The 20090-nt window shown below is 43.3% G+C and overlaps 1 protein-coding gene across 3 annotated transcripts in view; it reads right to left on the bottom strand.

Moving 5' to 3' along the window:
• CD93 (CD93 molecule) overlaps positions 1 to 19858 on the bottom strand; it is a 34007-nt gene extending 14149 nt beyond the window's left edge. Inside the window, exons 1-2 of one of the 3 annotated variants that reach the window (XM_078444303.2) lie at positions 17583 to 19858; positions 12671 to 15830 (exon numbers count right to left, since the gene is read on the bottom strand). In XM_078444303.2, coding sequence (XP_078300429.2) covers positions 15623 to 15830; positions 17583 to 19495 — 2121 coding nt within the window. In that variant the 5' untranslated portion in view covers positions 19496 to 19858 and the 3' untranslated portion in view covers positions 12671 to 15622. Of the gene's footprint in view, positions 1 to 12670; positions 17334 to 17582 lie in introns of those variants that run through there. The other 2 variants (XM_060610893.3, XM_060610891.3) reach the window with 2 other exon arrangements.
• Between the last annotated feature and the right edge of the window lie 232 nt (positions 19859 to 20090).

The following is a 20090-nucleotide window of genomic DNA, read 5'->3' as shown; positions in this document are numbered from 1 at the left end:
TAATAAAGCATAAAACCAAGTCTTCACAAGTTCTGTGTAATCAACCAAGAATTTAACAGCCTGGTAGAATAAAAGTCAAATTCACAGAACAGAGGGAAATTATACAAACGAGAGCCTCCAAGGTATGTCAAAGTCTGCCATAAAATTTAAAATACTAGATGTAAAAAGAAACAGGAAAAAATGACTCATAATTAAAAAAAGAGAGAAAGCTATCAATGAAACAGGTGTTAAAATGAGTCAAAAAGTGTAATTAACAGATAAAAACTATAAAGAAACTATTATAAGCATATTCAAAGAGTTAAGGAAAAGATAATCATATTGAGTAAACAATAAATCTCAGCAAATAAATGAAAGCTAAAAAAGGAAAATCTAGTACTGAAAATTACAATATCTGAAATGAAAACTTTACATTATGATATAGGAAATGGTAGGGAGATAAGTCAGTAAACTTATGAATTTGAATATAACTCAGTAGAAATCAATCACTATGAAGAATAGAAAGATACATAGATTCAGAAAGAATAAATAAAGCTTCAATAATAAGAAATTGGAGTCTTAGATGCAGAGAAGACAGAGAAAGAATGTAACAATAAAGTATTTGATGAAGTATTTCCCAAATTTCCCAAATTTTGTTAAAATTTTAGTTCCAAGAATTTTAGTGAGCCCCAAGCAGGTAAGTACAGAGAAAACCATAATTATGTCTCTTATGGCCAAATTGATGAAAAGGAACAATAGGGGGAATATCTTGAAAGTAGCTAGAGAAAAACAAACTGATCTCTTATCAGAAACAATGAAAACCAGAAGACAATGAGACAATATCATTAAAGTAGTTAAACAAACAATAAAGCTACTGTCAACACAAAATATTATGCCCAGATAAAATATTCTTCAAGGATGGAGAAGAAGTAAATACATTTTCAAATAAAAGAAAACTAAGATAATCCAGTGCTGGCAGATGTGCACTGTAATAGTGCTAAAGGAAGCTCTCAGGTGACAGGAAATGACACCTCATGAAAATTGGGATGACATCCAAAATGGTAAATATGTGAATAATTATAAAAGATAACATTTACTCAACTCCCTCAAAAACAACTGACAATTTAAAGCAAAGACTATGACATTGTATTGTAGGATTTATAAGTTCTGTAGATATAAAACACATGACCAAAAAAATACAAAAGACAGGCATAATAGAATTATACTGTTTTAAGTCCTTGTTATTTCATACAAGGTGGTACAGTATTAATTCTAAATAGACTGTGATTAGGTATAATTTCTAAAGCAACAATAAAATAATAATATTCAGGTATATCTGTAAATACCCACGGGAAGTCCGTCTACAGGCTGAAATTTTCAAGCTTGACTATAGGTAATTGCAAAGACTTTAGCTAATGGGTGTCATGGGCGAAGCTGCCCTCCCACAATGGACTTGAGGCATGGCCAGTGCACTGCAGTCTCTGAATGGGGGTGCAGTCAGGACTCAGGACCCCCTGGATGGAGCTGCTCCCTACATATTTGCATTCCTAGCCCTGGATGCCTTCATTCCTAGGTCTGTTTATCTGAGGGCCTGGACAGAGGTCTTTTTCCTGTACCTTGGCTGAGGTTTCCTTATGGGCAAGGCTGGGAGCCAAGGAGAATCTTGAAGACTTTTCCCCACTCTGACTCAGTCCACTCCTAGCCTTCCCCTTCTCTGACTCTACCTCCTCATAACCCATAAAACTTCTGGAGCCTTTTGTTCAGGGCTTCCTCCACAGTGAGACCACTCCCATGCTTGTGTTGATTTAGCTGACCCCTTACCCATGCAACCCCATGGGAGAAAATGGAACAGGGGTTCAGCACTTTCTCCCGTTTTAGATACTTGCATATACTGTCTTAGTAAGTGATTAAAGTCTTCATTGCTTACTTAGTTTTTAAATTTTTTTAAATGTTTATTTATTTTGAGAGAGAGAGAGAAAGCTCAGGAAGGAGAGGGGCACAGAGAGAGGAAGAGAGAGAATACCAAGCAGGTTCCATGCTGCCAGCACAGAGCCCCATGTGGTGCTTGAAACCACAAGCAATGAGACCATTACCTGAGCCAAAATCAAGAGTTGACACTTAACCAACTGAACCATCCAGGCACCCCTCTTTCATTTTGCCTTATTGTTGTTTTAATCAGCTACTCCAACACCTGACAGATTCTCTCTCTCTCTCTTTTTCCAGCTCAGCTGAACTCCTGACACCCAACAGAAAAATAAAAATGCACTAGTAAAATATACTGAAAATTTAAAACTTCTCTTAATGGGTGGAAAGACAAGCCACAGCCTGGGAAATATCATCAAAACAAATATCTGAAAAAGAAATGTTACCCAAAATATACAGAAAACTTTTAAAACTCAACAATAAGACTATAAATAATCCATTTTTTTAAATGGGCAAAAGACCTGAACAGACACTTCATCAGAGAAGATACACAGATAACAAGTAAGTGTCTGAAAAGACGTTCCACATCATGTCATCAAGGAAATGCAAACTAAAACAACAATAAGATACCACTACACACCTATTAGATTAGCCAAAATCCAGAGCACTAACAATACCACATGCTGGCAAGGATGTGGAGCAACAGGAGATCTCATCCATTGCTAGTGGAAAAGCAAGATGAAACAGTTTCTTTGAAAAGCAGTTGGGCTGTTTCTTATAAAACTAAACATACTCTTATCATCTGACCCAGTAAGCACACTCCTAGGTTTTTTACCCACCAAATGGTTTGAAAACTTATGTCCACACAAACACCTGCACACAAAAGTTTATATTTTATTGATAATGTAAAACTTGGAAACAACCAGTATGTCCTAAGGTGAACAGATAAACTGTACTACATACTGACAATGGAGTATTATTCTATATTAAAAAGAAATGAGCTATCAATCCATGAAAGACATGGAGGAACTTTAAATACTAAGCCATAGCATAGCCATATTGCTAAGCCAATCTTAAAAATCTATGTACTATATGATTATATCTATATGACTTTCTAGGAAAAGCCAAACTGTTGAGACAGTAAAAGATCAATTTTTGCCAGGGCTTCAGAGGGAAGGAAAGAGGGAGAGGTGAACAGGTGGAGCACAGGGTTTTTTTAGGGCAGTGAATACTCTGCATGACACTGTAATGATGAATACATGTCATCACACATTTTTCAAAGCCCATAGAATATGCAACAGAAAAAGTGAAATGTTAACTGTGGACTCTGGGTAATAACAATGTGTCAATATTGGCATATCAAGTGTACCAAATGTCCCACATCAATGCAGAATGTTAATAACAGGGAAAGTGTTGGGTTAGGTGTTGAAAGATTATACGGGAACTCTTTGTATTTTCAGCTCAATTCTTCCATAACCCTAAAACTGCTCAAAAAAATGTCTAGTAATTAAAAAAAAGAATACTTGATTAACCCAAAATAAAACAAGAAAAGAAAAAAAAAAAAAAAACAGGCAAGAGAGGCAGAAAACAAACAACAAAATGATAGGCCTAAACCTAGTAAACTGATTCCATCAATATGATTTTCTTGAAGCAAAAGTAATGCATTGTGATAGAAAGGAGGGTGTTTGTTTCTGGGGTAAGAAACGACTGGAGGGAGCTTGGAATGTGTGCCAGGTAATGGCATGTTCTGTGTCTTGATTGGAGAGATGATGATAGGGTGTATGCATTCATCAAAACTCATCAGATTGTATAGTCTGGATTGGTACCTTTCTCAGCAGGTAGATCTTACTTCAAAATTTAAAACAAGAAAAGAAAAAGGGACTGCCTTGGTGGGCCATGCCATAAACATGAAGATGAAAGCCACAGGTTGGTGATGAAGGACCAAAAAGATTGGAAGACCCCTGAGAGCAGGAGCCCTAGAGTCCCCGCCTCTGAACTCTTTATCAAGTGAGAGAAATAAGCATAATGTCAGCCCGGCTTTATTACGTGCAGTCAAATTCACTGCTAAATATTGTGAGTTTGCTTCACATACAAGTGGAACCAGAATAAAATACCCAGAACAGATACTGATTCATTTCCATTCATGTAAGAATTATTTGTAATTCATATCTGTTTTACAAAATAGCATATAAGCATTGAGATAAGTGTCTTAAAAGGTGAATTTTTAGTTAGGCTAAACAGCTTAGCTGAAAATCTCTCATCAAACTCATTTCCCCAATGAATATTTATTTATTTACTTATTTATTTATTTATTTATTTATGGTTTGTTTTCTTGTTTGTTCAACTAACTCATGAGTTGATTCTAGACCTTCTGACTCCAAATTTTGAAATAACAAGGCCCAAATGAACTATTTTTTTCTGTGCTCAAAAAGGATAAATGCCTCATGGTGAAGACCATTCATCATGTATCTAAAGTTAACAAACAACACTTAATTTCAGCCACAGACCATTAAGCATCAAATCTAGTCTCTGTGAGCATTAAAGAAGTCATTCTGGGCATCTGGTCTCCTCTGTGCAATGCAAAAAAGTATCTTAATGAAAGGCCATGACTTTCCGGCTGACACTGGTTTCACTTCCAACTTGGCATCTGCAGTAACCAAGAGCTTTTCTAAAGTTGTTTTTACTTATGAATTTTAATAACATAAAAGTTGTTTCCGTATTAAAAAGCTGCTTCCCTAAAAGTACTCGGCTTAAAGCCAAAGGGTAGGGTTTGACTGGCCATCTCAAAGAAGGAAATGTGTAGTTAGATGATTTACAGAAGTGAAGAAGGGGGGTGGTGATAAAAGAAATAACCCAATAATGGGAAGTCCATATTCCTTATATGGGAGAGGAAAGTGGGTGTGGAGCAGACAAGATATTTTCTTCATGGTATTATTGAATGTTTTGATGGAGGTCAGCAAAATGAAGGGGATTAATATTTCTTGTGCTACCTTGGAGAGAGGTAGAGAGAAGACTGGTCACAGAAGAGGTACCTCCCCAATCATTAAAGCTGAGTGCAAGATATAGACAAGTAACCAGCATTGGAGACAATTCATACAGTTCAAGGCTAACTTCAGAGTCATTCATTTTTTATTACCTCTGCAATAATGAAGCCCAACTCAATCATGGTTCCCTGTTCCATAAAAAATACAGATCACAACTTATAAACTTTTATTTTTATCTATAACATCACTAACCAAGAGTTTAAAGTCAACTTAATGATGGTTTCCAGAGGGGAGGAGCTGGGGAGATGGATGAAATAGGAGAAGGCGATTAAGAGCACACTTTTCATGATGAGCTCTGACTAATGTCTCGAATTGCTGGATCATTATATTGTGCACCTGAAACTAATATAACACTGTATGTTAACTATATTGGAGTTAAAATAAAAAACTTAAGAAATATAAAAAATAAAATAAACTTAATGAGGTGTAATTTATATACAATAAAATGTACCCATTTTATAGGTATGGTTTGATGAGTTTTGATAAATACAAACACTCATGTAACCACCACCCAATCAAAACAGAATTTTTTTTTTTCCCGTGAAGTTCCCTCAAGGTCCTTTGTGATCAGTTCTCATTCCACTGTCATATAACCATTGATCTACTTTCTAGCATGATAGAATAGTGTTACCCAGTCTAGAATTTCATAGAAATGGAATCATGTGAGTTATAGTCTCATGTGTCTGGTTTACTCTGCAAAACATAATACTTTTGAAATTTACCCATGTCATTGTTGTGTATAACAAAAGTCTTCCTCCTCTTCTCCTTCTTCTCCTTCACCTCTTCCTCCTTCCCTTCCTTCCTCCTCCTTCTCCTCCTCCTTCTTCCTCTTCCTTTTCGTCTTCTTCAGAATATTTCACTGTATGGTAAAAAGCTCAATCTTTATCCATTCACCTGATGATGAATTTTTAGGTAGTTTGCAGGTTGAGCCTCCATAAATAAACCTCCTGTGAGTATCTGTGGTCAAGAGTTTGTATAGATGATGGTTCCATTTCCCTTGAGTAAATATCTAAGAGGAGACTGCTACATCATACATGTATATTCAGGTTTTTAAGAAACTAGTCTATAGTTTTGAAAAGATTGCTGCATTCCCATGGGCTTACATGACAGCCTCAGTGGAGAAGTAGCCTTTGAAGGCAAGGCACAACTACAGGGTGATTTGCACATGCTTTGTTCCCTCCTCCTCCTTTGCCATACACAAACACATCATTTTGATCCAGATAGAAGATGGATGACCACTCTGGGGATCAGTGAGGGTGTGGTCGTGGGATCTGCCCTCAGATCATGGTGAGTTGCAGGTGGCACGATCTCTCTGGGGATGGCAGGCAGCTTTGTAGAGATTCCAGTCCCAGTACTTGTGTGTGTGTCAGTGTGTGTCTGTGTGTCTCTGTATGTGTGTGTCAGGGGAATGCACAAGCTTAAGTATGTTCATTTAGACATAAAATATTATTAAAACTACCCACAATTGCTTCATGCTCCACCTTTCTTATCTTGAATAGGTTGAGAGGACAACAAGTCTAGCTTGTTGCTGGTTGACACTTTTTCAATTATAGCTCCCATTCATGTTAATTGAAGGCAGTGAAACCTAGTGATCAAGACTGACACCACCAGCTTCCATCCCTACTTCATCAGCTGGAATCTGTGTGACCATGGGCAGGTTTCTCACTTCCCTATCTAAAGTGAGAATAGTAATAGGGCCTGTTTCTCAATCAATAAATACTATTTTCACATCCAGTAAGTAGTAAAAGTTAAATGAATGGTTTCCCCTATGTGGTTTTAATAACATGTCACATGAAATAATATATCCAGTTGGTCTTTAATTTAAAGAATATTTATTATTCAACTATGTGTGAAGCACTGTGTGAGGCACAATAAAGATGCAGTCCCTTCCCTCTAGCACCTTATAATCTCTTAGGAGGCCATAGCCACTGAGCCAGCACTTGAGAATTAAGTGATTGAGGACATTAGATAGAACAATCCAGAAAGAGAACCCCTTTCTTAGAGTCCTGATTCCTCCTGAGAAAATCAGTCTATGACTTGTGGAAGAAGGAAGGGGTGTCTCAGCTGGATGTAAGGGACAGGTGAAGATGCTTCCAGTGCTTAACCTGTAGCCCTTAGGCTTTTCACTGTGTGCGGGTCAAGTCCCATCTGCCTGTGCCCCATCCCTGTACCTGATGGCTTCCTCAGCCCTTCTGCCCATATGTTTGGTAGTCTGGAAGTGCCAGCAATTACTCACCACCACCCCTCAGGGCAGCCGCCTCCCCATTACAGACAGGAATCGGTGTATGAATACCCTGGTTCCCTTGTCCTGCAGGTGGAATGACCCCTCTGGGTTTAATACATTTCCTAGAACTTCCATGGTTACATGACTCTACCAATGTTCCTCATACTTCTAAGGAAAGTACTTGCTTTGGAATCCTTGTATCCAGCTCTGCTTTTGGGAGTTGGAGTGAAAGGAGCCTGGAGGCCAGATGGACATTAAGGTGACAGTCCAGGGGAACTGTAGTGAAGGCTTGAGTATAGGCAGAATCCTGAGACAGACACGGTCAGGCTGAGCAGACTGTGAAGGGACAGTTGATGGTCTCTGCCTGCTGGTAGGGGAGAGAGAGGTCACAGATGTCAAGGGTGCAAACAGGACCACCCAGGGGTAGCATTGGCTCACCCTGCCTGTTATACTGCTCCAATGCCCTGCTCTCTCACCATTCAACACTTATTGAGCACCACTGTATGCCAGGCCCTGGTCTAGATGCCTGGGGTGTGTCAAAGACCACTGGCCTTCTGGAGCTTGCATATATATAAATATGGATGATAAATAATGCATCGTAATTATGAAAGGAAATTATAAGCTATGTTAGAAGGCATCCAGTGCATTGAAAAAAAACAGGCCGAGCAAGCATCCCTGGGAGGCTGGAGAGAAGGAGCATAACCCACTGAGACAGAACAGAAAGGTGGAAAGTATGGAAGAAAAGTCAGGAGACACAGAAAAGAGAACCACCTACAAATTGTTTCCAGAATAAGAGAGTCAAGAGAAAAGACAAGAGACATGCTCACAATAGTAAGAGAAGAAAATTGCCCTAAACTGAATAAAGCAGAGGTTCTCCAGGAAACAGCAGCAGCTTCACCTGGAAACCTGTCAGAAATGTAAATTCTCGGGCTTCATCCCCAACGTGCTGACTCAGAAACTCTGGGCTGAGGCCAGCTCTGTGGGCTTCAACATCCCTTGTGGGATTTAGCACCCCTTCAGCACCCCAACACACACATGTTCAAGTTCACAAAGTGCCAGAATAAAGCACCCTCCCGAGATGGGAATGTTCTAGCACAGGCAGGATGGGAAGAAGGACCACATCTGTACACCTGACATGAAACCTCAGAACACAAAAGGAAGTGAGAAAATAATAAAAGCATTCAGCAGTAGAATAGAAAAGAAAACAAATTGCTTGTGAAGGAAAATAATCGTATGACATCAGCCTTCACACCAGGAACAGCCTGCGAGAATGCAAGGGCTCCGTATCTACAGCGTTCCTGAGGATGATAGTTTACAGGCAGTCCCCAACTTACCATCACTCCACCTAGGTTTTAGGCTTTATGACAGTGTGAAAGCAATACATATTCGGTATAAACCACACTTTGAATTTCATATTTTGATCTTTTCCCAGGCTAGTGATATGAGTTACAATCCTCTCTCATGATGCTGGGCAGGGGTAGCTCCCACTCAGCCACACCATCACCAGGGTCAACAAATTGTCCACTGACAACCATTCTGCTTTTCATTTTTAGTGCAGTACTCCATAAATTATATGTGATAGTCAGCACTTTATTATAACATAAGCCTTGGGTTAGTTGATTTGGCTCAACTGTAGGCTAATGTAAGTATTCCAAACATGTTTAAGGTAGGCTAGGCTAAGGCATGATGTTGGGGGGCGGCAGGAGGTCAGGCATATTAAATGCATTTTTAACTTACAATATTTTCAACTTACAATAGCTTTACTGGCATGAAACCCCATTGTAAATCAAGGAAAATCTGTAAATTACAGAAATCATTATCCAGGTAAGCCATCATTCAGTCGGGAAAAGAAGTATTTCCAGTAGCACAAGGTTGCAGCAAATCTAGTCTTCAATGGCCCCCTCAGTAAAAGACAAAAAACAACCAACCAGAACACTTGGTATTTAGCTCCACTCCTGTGAAATCCAAGAGCACTTGGAATTAGGGGAGGGGGAGTGGAGAAGGAGATCATGTACAATTCGTAGCATCTAAATAGGTGTTGATCATAAAAATGTATAGAAATCAAACAGTAAAATTCAGATGCAGTGAAGGTGGGTGATAGTGTTGGAGGTTAGTGTAGTTTGAGAAGAAGAGAGAAGAAATCACAGATTGCTACGATTCTTGTCATTTCTTTTTTCAGGGAGAAGGATATAGCTATTAATTAACATTAGATATCAATGGAGAAATACAGGTTTAAGTATATGAGGCAAAAATTGAGATGAATCATTTGAAGAATACAATCAGTCCTTACAAATTTCCATACTATTAAGGTAGAAAATAGACAAAGAAATGTCAATCAAGCCAATAATTGATTAAAAAGAGAGAAAAAGAGAGAGAGAAAGAGAATAGAAGCACCAAAAACACATTAAAAATAGAATAAACAAAATAAGCTGCTGCAAATTTACTAGTAATCTCAGTAACTGTGAATAGGTTAAATCTCCCATTAAAAGACAAAGATTTTTGATTGGATAAAATGAGGGGGAAATCCAGCTTTGTTTTTACAAGAGACAAACAAAGGAGACACAAAGAAGCTGAACATTTGTTTTTAATTTTTTAAAAATGAAAAAGTATTCAACAAATGTAACCAATTAATCAGGTATATCAGTTGTGATAGACAAAATATAATTGATATGAACTTGTTAAGAAAGGTATACTTCATATTGGTAAAGCATCTGACAAATACATATCAATCACTTAACCACACAGTTTTAAGTAGAAAGCAAAACCGGTAGAAAGGTCAGCAAAGTCACACCACCATGAGAGAAGATGACAGGGACAAAGTCAATGGAAGAGCCTGATGTGGTCAACATGCAGAACCTGCACTCAGTGCCCACGCTGTGACCAGAGAAGGCAGGCCAGGATGCCCAGAGGTCATCTGCTTGGGGTGCCCATGCTGTGACCAGAGGAGGCAGGCTGGTACGTCCAGGGGTCATCAGCTTGGGGTGCCCACACTGTGACCAGAGAAGGCAGACCAGGATGCCCAGGTCATCTGCTTGGGAGGGCAGATGATAGCTTTGACAAGAAAGTGAAACACTTGATTTGTGACATAATGTTTTTGGGAAAGGAAGACCCTGGTGAAACAGGGTAAAAGGCACAATTATTTGCTCTACCTCACAAATTTTATTATTTTCATTTGTTATTTGAACATAGAAGGATTTCTACAGCACACAAGTCATCAATCAGCTTAACATTATGATATGAATTATGTGGACAGGCATAAAACGTGAAGTGGGAGAGATAAGCAGTGCTTCGCAGGAAGAGCTGGCAGGATCATGATACAAAGGGCATTGGTCTTCATCCAAACTCGGCGAAACAGAGCTATGCCTTCTGTGAGTGTGGTCAAGGAGGTTACAGATGGCAGTGAGGACAAATGGCCCCCAAATATCTCAAATTGAAGTGGAGATGTGTGAATGGTGACCCAATAACCTTGCTGAGTCATCCTTTACCTTGCTGTTCTCTCTTTCCCTCTCTCTCTCTCTCTCCCTCCCATCTCTCTGCTCTCTCCTTTTTTTAAATCTCTGTTTCTTCTATTCCTTCCTTCCCTTCTTGCATTCCTTCCTTTCTTTCTCCTTCATTCCTTCCCTCCATTTCTTCCTCCTTTCTTCCCTCTCCTTCTTTCTGTCTGTCTCTCTCTCTTTCCTTCCTTCCTTCCTTCCTTCTTTCTTTCTAACCACGCAGTTGAATTCTATGGACCAGTTTCAACCAGAAGAGAAGATCAACATCCAAGTCAATGGTGACAGATTTCAAATAAAAACCCCCAAACTAGGGGCGCCTGGGTGGCGCAGTCGGTTGAGCGTCCGACTTCAGCCAGGTCACGATCTCGCGGTCCGTGAGTTCGAGCCCCGCGTCAGGCTCTGGGCTGATGGCTCGGAGCCTGGAGCCTGTTTCCGATTCTGTGTCTCCCTCTCTCTCTCTGCCCCTCCCCGGTTCATGCTCTGTCTCTCTCTGTCCCAAAAATAAATTTAAAAAAGTTGAAAAAAAAAATTAAAAAAAAAAAACCCCCAAACTAGAATTTGGGGTTGGGCAGCAGCTCAAGGTGCTGCAGTTGTGGGGACCCAGAGGCTCAGGTGAGGACATGTATGTGCAGCCCCGTGAAGAGCATCCTGTCAATTCAGGCTCCCTGGGAGTGGTTGCTGGCCTCATGGGTTATCCTGGCTCTTTCATTTCTTTGCTCTCCTTTGCTCACTTTTCACCACTTACCTGTCCATCATTTCCTCCACAAAGGATGGCCTGGGGGTATAAGGAAGCTGTGAAGGGCTAATGGAGACTTAGAGTATGCGGGTTTATTTCCTGTGCTCTGTCCCCTCTTACTGAATAAATTTAAGAGTAGGTTGAGAACTTGATATGTTCATCCATCCATGTTAAACTCCCTGGTGTGTGCATGATACATATGTGAGTCTTGTATTTTAATCTACATGTCATCTGTTACAAATGGACTTTGTTGTGCAATAAATATAACTCTGTATAAATTGAATTTCCTTGTAAATGATTCATATTTGAAATATTTATCTAATATTTGTTATTTTAGTTAGCAGATAGCAAAAGTCACCAAGAGACGTTAAATTTGGCATTTTTGTTCATGGGCTTTTCCTAAATTAGGAAACACCAGCCTTGGGTTTTTCTGTATGAAAGAGAACAATGTTGAAATTGTGGTGTGTGTGTGTGTGTGTGTGTGTGTGTGTGTGTGTGTATTGGGGAGCAGCGATGGTTGTTTATGTTAAGATATAATTTCCAAATGTATTTTGTCACTCACTGGACTGCTAACAGGATCAGCTTTCTTTAACTCTAAGAAACGAATGGTCATCGCACGTGTCCTGTCCATCTTCAGGACAGCAGGATCCTATCCAAGCCTTGTTCTTACCCAGCACCATCCAAGAGGCAGGCAGGCTCAGATCTGAACACCTGCTGCCCTGGCATCCAGCCACAGTGAGATTCGTGCAGCCAAGCTGGAGGGGATCAGGTTTGCCTGTCCAATGAGTTAAACAAACTGAAAAGGCTTTGCTGACAAAGTGGTGACAAATGCTCCTATGCTAATTAGGGAATGGTGTGCTCACATCACACCAGTTGTACATGTTTAATCCTGCACCAGGTGTCCCCTGTGCAGTTAAAATGATGTGGGGAATTAAACAGGCAGAGAGGCATGGGGCAGTAGACTCCAGGTCAGAAGAAAATATCTGGAAGCATGGAGTCCGGCCTGGCTGGGTTCAGCAGCTAGGACCCAGGACACACTGTGGCCCCATCCGTCTGAATGTCCCTGTTCCTGTGGACAGGGCCTTGCCCCAACCTAGCTGCTTTGGGGTCAGTATCACAACCAGTAGGTAGAGATGCAAAAGTGGAGCAGCCAAAGTACATTTTTTTAGCAGCTCTTTGAGAAGGGAAACAGATATGCTTAATGGCCATGAATGTAAGTCCTGCAGTGTATCTTGAGTTGTTATGAAATAGATTGAAACAAGGTGACAACAACTGCAGTCCAGAGTTTATTAGGTTAGGCATGTGACATAAAACACAAAGGACGGCAGGCTTGCTGCTTGTCGAGGCAGACTCGATATGGCCCTTGGTTTCTCAGAGTTCCGAGGCCCTGTGCATCAGCCAAGCCTGCCCTCCCCCCGCCTGGGAAACAGTCGGGCCCAGGACAGAAAGACGCCCTGCACAGAAATCCCACGATGGCAGAATTAGTGGAACAAATTTCAAATACACAGATTTAAAAATACTAAATTCTCATCTAGCATTTGTGAAGTGATGACTGACATTTACAGTCCCATTGAGTGTCATAGAACAAGGCCTTGCAAACAACCTAATTCAAGCTTCAGTCAAATGTGCACCAAGAACCCAGTCCAGAAGAATGTTGGGCAAGATTTGTGGAAAGGAAATGCTTGCCCCCTTACAGATAAAGAGGAACAATGTGAGAAAGATATTCTAGAGTTTCTTCCTAGAGTAGATGCGCATGATCCCCAAGAACAGGTCAAAACACAATTCACTTTTTAAAAAAGCACTTCAGCATGTATTAGTTTTGAGAATCTGGAACAGAATATGGTATTTGATTACAGAATATGTGGAGAATTCTGATTATCGGCTTTTTTGTTTGTTTGTTTTGGTTGACAAATGCCACAAACCACATGGCTATAAGCAGTAGGTTTTGCAGCCAGACAGGGACAGATGTTTTCAAGGATCATATCTCGGATTCCCATGCTAATCTATTGTTTAAGGTGATGGAAACATGGAGGGGACATTACACCATTTTGCAGCTGCTAGAAAGCCATGCTTTCCTGTTTTCCTGATTTAGACAATGGAGAAGCTAAGGAGAAAAATAATAGGAAAAGGCTGTCCTATATTTGCTTTTAAAAATGTGTTACTTTGAATGTAGTACATTTTTGGGAATCAAAACTCATCTGTTCTCAGTTTTCACAGAAACGTTTATGGGAAAGAGGGTTGGAATAAAATCAGCTAATGATCACATCTATATTTTCCAAAGGTAACGTTCAGTGATAAAAGTGCAGGTGCCACCAGAATGAGTTCAAACAGGGGCTCCTGACTGAAACATAAGAATAGTAACACACATGTGTGTGTTTCAGGGACAAAGATTCATTTCCAACTTAATTCTTCCTGTACTGTGCACATACAACGCTCACATACATGTTTAACTTTTTATTCCACCTTTTTGTCTAATCACGGACAGGATGTTAGCCTGCATCCCTCCCATTCTTAAGGCAGAACCCACTTAAGTCACCCACTTGATGCTGAAGGGAAAACACGATGTGGATGTGTGGTGCCAGATGCCACAATTATGATGATCAGGCATGTGGGTGAACCAAAGGGACACCTGCAAGGCCATCTTTTGCCTCAAGGTCATGATGTTGAGCAGGGGTGGGTGCATCCTACAAAAGACCTCACTGGGTCCAACTCTTTCAAAGGCATTTTCAGATAATTGCCCCACCTTTGCTTTTTACACTCCTCAGATTCTGGAGCGAGGCTTGTCCAGCATCACATGTTCAAATGAACAAGAAAAAAGAGCAGTGATTATCTCTAAGTTCGGGAATGAACATAGTGGGCTGCATGTTTTAGGAGTCATTCTCCCTTTCAATTATCTGCCTTGGGAGATGGAGAGAGGGGAGAGGGTGAGTTTCTTCCTAATATAAATTGTCCAAGAGCATCCTAGAATTATTGAACTATGGGAAATTCTATTTGGGCAAAAGTATCCATTGTCTTTAAGCCTGTTGCCAAATGGACCTGTCACCCTTTCTCCATCACCCTGGCCATTCTGCTGCTCTGCAGGTCAGGGACAGAACAGCCCTCAGTCTGCCCCAGCCCAGCCCAGGCACACAGTTGGAGGAGTCTGTGCACAGCAGAGTCTACCTCTCCCATGCTCCAACCCCTCCGTTTCTCAGGCCGTGTCATGGCCGAGCCACCCGGGGAGCTTCTGTATATATAAATGGACAGTTTGCCGACAACTAGTTTGTCAATGGCCATGTGGCCAGTGGTTCATCCACTGCTGGGTCCCCATCTCCCCAAACAGTAGTTCACATCCCTCATACAAAATGGCAGCAGAATCAAAGGGGAGAACAGTATTTGTTTGAGGCCAGTGGTTTTCATTAGATAAGATCATCCAATTCAGGGATCTTGGCCACTGGTTGGAGCTTCCGGGAGAGAAGGTAGGGCTCATCTGCTCACGAACGGACTGATTCTGCTAGAGGGGATTTGGGGAATTATTTATCAGTCCATTTCTCCCCTTGTGTGTTTCACAGTGGGTATCTACAGTCTGCCTGTCATCAGGGATAGGGCTTCACATTCCCACGCACAGAGGGATTTGAACACAAAAGTCAAAAATGGGGCTGGGCAGTAGAAGAAGTCAGACTCTGTAAAAATGAGAGAGCATGTTTGAGGACCTCAGCCAGTACAAGGTCCCACAGGCCCTCAGAGGGACTTAGGGGAAGCCTAAATAGGAAGGTCTTCTTTCCCCTAGTGATAAGGGTAGAACTGTAAAAGCCTGGAGGCAAAGCTGTTGAATTTGCAGTTAGTTCAAGTAAGTGAACATATTGTCAGCAATGTCTCTGGCCAGCTCTGAGTAGTGGCGTGGTTGGTTCCCACACAACAGACAGCCAAGGGTCCTGGGGCCAGTGGATATAAGCCTTTGTCTCCTGAGTGTTACACACCAGTATTTCAACTGAAATCTAAATAATATTAGATGTCTTTAAAAAGCAAAGTTCCAAACACCTTGCTAAGTCCTCCAAAACCTTCATCTTTCTGTATACTCACTCCTTCAGTTACTCTTTTTCCAAAAAAAAAAAAAGAAAAAAATCTGAACTATAGAATTTACATTTCAATATTGGCAAAAGGATATTTACTTAACTCTGGGGGCCGGCTGTTCACCTGGCAGCTCTTCCTGCCCCAGGTGTCCTCCTCTGGAACAGATGTGTTTCTAAGGCAAAGCCAGAAACAATAGGGCACCCTGGTTTTGAGAGGCAGACTTGGGAATCCCCGGAAGGAAACACATTCCTAATCTGTTCTGCGTGGTGACAGCAACAAGCCTGCAGGTGACCTGAGTCCTCCTGGTGCTACTCAAGCAGTTGTGGGCAGAGAGGAGGGCGCTTGTTGGGATGAGCGCTGGGTGTTGTATGGAAACCAATCTGACAATAAATTATATTAAAAAAATTAAAACTCCTCTAATACAAAATAAAAAAAAAAAAAAAAAGCTCTGATCATCGGTGAATCCCACGGCTACTTTCCAGTGACCCAGGCAGAACCACATGAGGAGACAGTGCTCTCCACCACTACCTCAGGAGGGGAAATCTTCACAAGCAAGCATTTAAAAAGGAGGATATAAATTAAAATTGCTTCAGGCAGTTTTTATGGTTGCAAAAGATTTGAATTATTCTTTTTCTCTCTCCTTCTCTTCTCCCCCGCTTTTTTAAGAACAAGAGAAAAATATGACAAATGTTCTTTAAGCAGCACAGGGCCAGCGTCCCTCCTGTCTGGTCCCTGACCTGGTTGCAAGCTATAGCCACAAATCAGGAATCACACCCTCAGGAAGCAATACCAACTGTGAGCTGTGTTAAAATGCTTTATGATGCCAGCTTTCAAAGCTCAGCATCTCATCTCCCTCATACAGTGTTAACAGTCAGAATGAGAGACTTCTAGGGGCTTCATCCATCTACAATCAGAGCATTTAAATCCAGAGCACAATGCAGGGAAGGCAGGTGGCATAGGAGAGACGACTCTGACTTTTCTCCTTGTGGGTGTTCACCTCATCAATAGTGTGTATTAACACAAGTGCATTTAGATGGATTGATTCAAGTATTTGTGAAACAAACCCCAGGCCTCTCTCTCCAGCTCTTTGGATTACTGGCTTTCAAAAACACTTTCAACTCACTTCATCCTTCTCCCACACTTTCCAGACTTCACTTGCAAAGAAACCCAAAACTATTAGCAATGTTAAGAACTAGGAGATGCAATTTGTAAACTTCCAGCATCCTTGCTACTTGAGCAGTCCAGGGTACTATGCTCATTCTGGAGGATTTCAACAAGGTCAAGCTTATCAGGGCTTGTGATGGGAAAATACATGAATGCAAATGTAAAGAAATGTTTCCAGTCCTCAATATGTTCCTTTTGACAAAAAAAGAAAAGAAAAGCTTTTTACATCATTAAACAATGATTTAGTCTCTGTTATACCAAGAGGAACAAATCATTTCAACCCTAATTAGCATTAGCAGACAGCCTTTTCTCCTTAGATGTTCAAGTGAGCAGGGAAGCAGTTTAGAAGGAGCCCCATTAGCACCTGATTTGTAACTCACTCATCCAGAATCAGTGAGAAATGTGAAATTGGTCACATTTGAATTTGCAAAGGGAAAGTGAGTAAGAATTGTTAACATCCACAAAATTCCAGAAATCACATGCCAACCCATTGCTTCTACTTCAGGATTACCACGCACAAGTAGAAAATACCTGTATATTCCAAGGTGCTAGGCTTTTAAGAATGTTTACAACTGTTTGCTAAGATTCCAGTCCAGTCTTTGGGAAGGATGTGGGTCGCCCCTTCCGATGGGGTGTGGAAAGCTCTGAGGATGGTGATGGCCGACTGTCAGTGTCCCTGGGGCTGCCTCACCTTTCAGCAGTCCGTCCCTGGCGTTGGACTATGAGAAACAATGATGACAGTATTGGAAGCCGCTTTGACCCGCCTTGCACATCTAGACCCTGGGAGAAACCCGCGTGGTCCACGTACCAGGCAGGGAAAGAGCCTCAGTGAGTGCCTCTGGGCCAAAGGGTTTAGACAGCGCCTGCCCCTTGTGCTCCGCCTGCTTTGTATGGTGGTCCTTGCCCTCCCGCCTCCCTGCACCGGCCCACCCTCCTGCCCCCTGTAGGTGATCTGAGGCCTCCTTTACCTGTACTGATTCTCCAAGGCCCTGTTCTCAGCCCGCTCTGGAGCCCAGGAGTAGCTGTCAGCAGCGTTCTGGGGCTTTTTCTCCTTCTCCTCCTCCCTCTTTGCTTTCCGCTTGCGATAGACCAGAAGTCCAAGAGCCAGAGCTAGTAAGAGTAAGATGGCTACCACTGTGCCCAGGATATAGAACAAAAGCAGCTTTTGCCCATCGGTGCCGTTGTCACTTTGTTTGGCCTCATCCATATTCTCCCCACGATCTGTGGTAGCCTTGGGGTGATGGGTGATGGGCTCCATCCATTCACCAGGGGGCCCACTGGGAGCCAGCATGTCAGGCGCAGTCAGGGTGGTGGGAGCCTCAGATGGGAGGGAGGGTCTCTTCATGGTGGGTGGCTCCTTGGAGGTGCCCTCGGAGTCCCCGTTGGGCCTGGATATTGTGGAAGAATACACAAGATTCCCCTCTCTATCTCCCATATCCTCTCCCTGGGGAGGCCCAGTCTGTGGTGCCAGAGACGTGGACCCTGCGGTACATGAGACCCCATCCGGGCCCAGCTCCCAGCCCGGCAGGCAGCTGCAGTGGAAGGACCCCTGTGTATTGAGGCACAAGCCCTCACAAAGGCCATGCTCCGGGCCCTCACACTCGTCCACATCCAGGCACTGGGTGCCATCCTCCCCAGCCAGGACATAGCCCTCCTTGCAGAAGCAGTGGAACGAGCCATCCGTGTTAGTGCAGTCCTGGGAGCAGGGCGAGTGACCAGAGGCACACTCGTCCACATCCTGACAGGCCTCCTCCCCAGGGCCACGGGGCTCGTAGCCCACCCAGCACTCACAGTGGAAGCCCCCAGGGGTGTTGACACACTCTTGTGGGCAGGGGGAGTCCTGGCACTCGTCCACATCCACACAGTCCTGCTGACTTGAGTCCAGCTGGTAGCCTTGGGGGCAGAGACACGTGTAGTTCTTCCTGTGGGGTCCCAGGACACAGGTGGCTGCCCCTTTGCAGGGACTGGAGCTGCAAGGGTTCCGGGAGGCACAGGTCACTAGGTCATCCAGCAGCCTGAATCCCGGCCGACAGCCACAGCGGAAGGAGCCATCACCACCCTCGAAACAGTCTTGCTGGCAGCCCCCGTTGTTGAAGCTGCAGCCATACTTGGGGCTAACACAGAGGGGGCCTGAGCTGCCCCAGTCGAACACATCTGAGGCCTTCTCCTTACACAGGAAGTAATGCTCCCGACCCTCGTCCCCATCCCCACAGGCCACGTTAGCCACAGAGGCGAAGGGCACAGTGTCCAGGGAGGAGCTGGTGGCCTGGAACGGGGTCCTGTATTCCACCCGGCCTGGGCCCCCCAGAGCCAGAGGCTGGCACATGCCTTTGAAACTGAACTTGCACACAAAGCCCTCGATGTTGCTTCCAGGAGAGTTTGGGGTCCCACAGGGGCCCTCAGACCATTTGGAGAGGTGGCTGGCATGAGACGGCAGAGACAGATAGAGCAGCAGGGATACACAGCGCCTAGAGACGCAGGAGCTCCTGACCTCCCTGTTCCAGTTGGTGTAAAGTGTGTCTTCCCCGCCACCCACCCAGCTGAAGCCTTTCAGCGGCAAGCTGGAGTCTAAGCACTTTGCCTTTTCGCGCTGGAGCCCGATCCAGAACTTGCCCATCCGAGCTTCTAGGGCCTCCTCCAACTCCAAGAGCTGGGCCAGGGCTCGCTGGATGTTCCAAGCCTCCTCTTCACTCTTCACGGTGGCCAGGTTTCCCCCATTCTTGCTGCAGTGACTCTGGGCCTCGGCCGCACTCAGCTTGCCCCAGTGGGCTGTGTAGCAGGCATTCCCCGCGCACACCACAGCTTCCCCGGGAGCTCCAGCCCCCGCCCAGGGCTGGCCCAGGAGCAGCAGCGGCAGCAGCAGGCCGGCAGAGGTGGCCATTATGGCCCCGTGTCCCCTTCAGCGGGAGGCTGGCAGCCGTGCAGTGACAGCAGCTGAGCTGAGAGGAGAACTGAGGGCTCCGACGCAGACGTTCTGGCACAGGGAAGAACACAAAGACCGAGGGCTTTTCACATCCCCCTGACCCAAGGCGCATCCTGTACTGTTGTACTTCTTATTTCTCACCGGATACTGGGGCTTCCTGCAGTGAATAGTTTTCTGACTCCTGTTGCCTTCATCACGGTTTTGTTGTTCGTAAAAGAGGTCAGGCGGCTGTGTTGGGTCCCTGGCTAATCGCTGGGGAAATGCAGAGGCGTGGGGGCAGACCGTTGCAGCTGGGAGACACCCTTCTGTTTTATTTGGGCTCCCTTGTCTTCCCCATCTGCAGGAGGAACTTAAATGGCATGCTACAGAGTGAGTGGAGACTTTTGGGGACTAAGAACTTGAAAAAGCTCACTTAGTAACCCATAATAAAATTCCACTTTGGTTTGCAAACAGCCAGAAGAGAAAAAAAAAATTCTCAGACTTGAGACATGAGGCCACGGATGGTTATAATTTTCAGCCTTTTTTAGAAGCAAACTGGATTTTTCTTCTGCCT

This window comes from Panthera onca, chromosome A3, assembly GCF_046562875.1.
Source record: "Panthera onca isolate mPanOnc1 chromosome A3, mPanOnc1 haplotype 2, whole genome shotgun sequence".
NCBI lineage: Eukaryota > Metazoa > Chordata > Mammalia > Carnivora > Felidae > Panthera > Panthera onca.
Note: the sequence above shows the minus strand (reverse complement) of the source record. Positions and strands in the feature narration are given on the sequence as shown.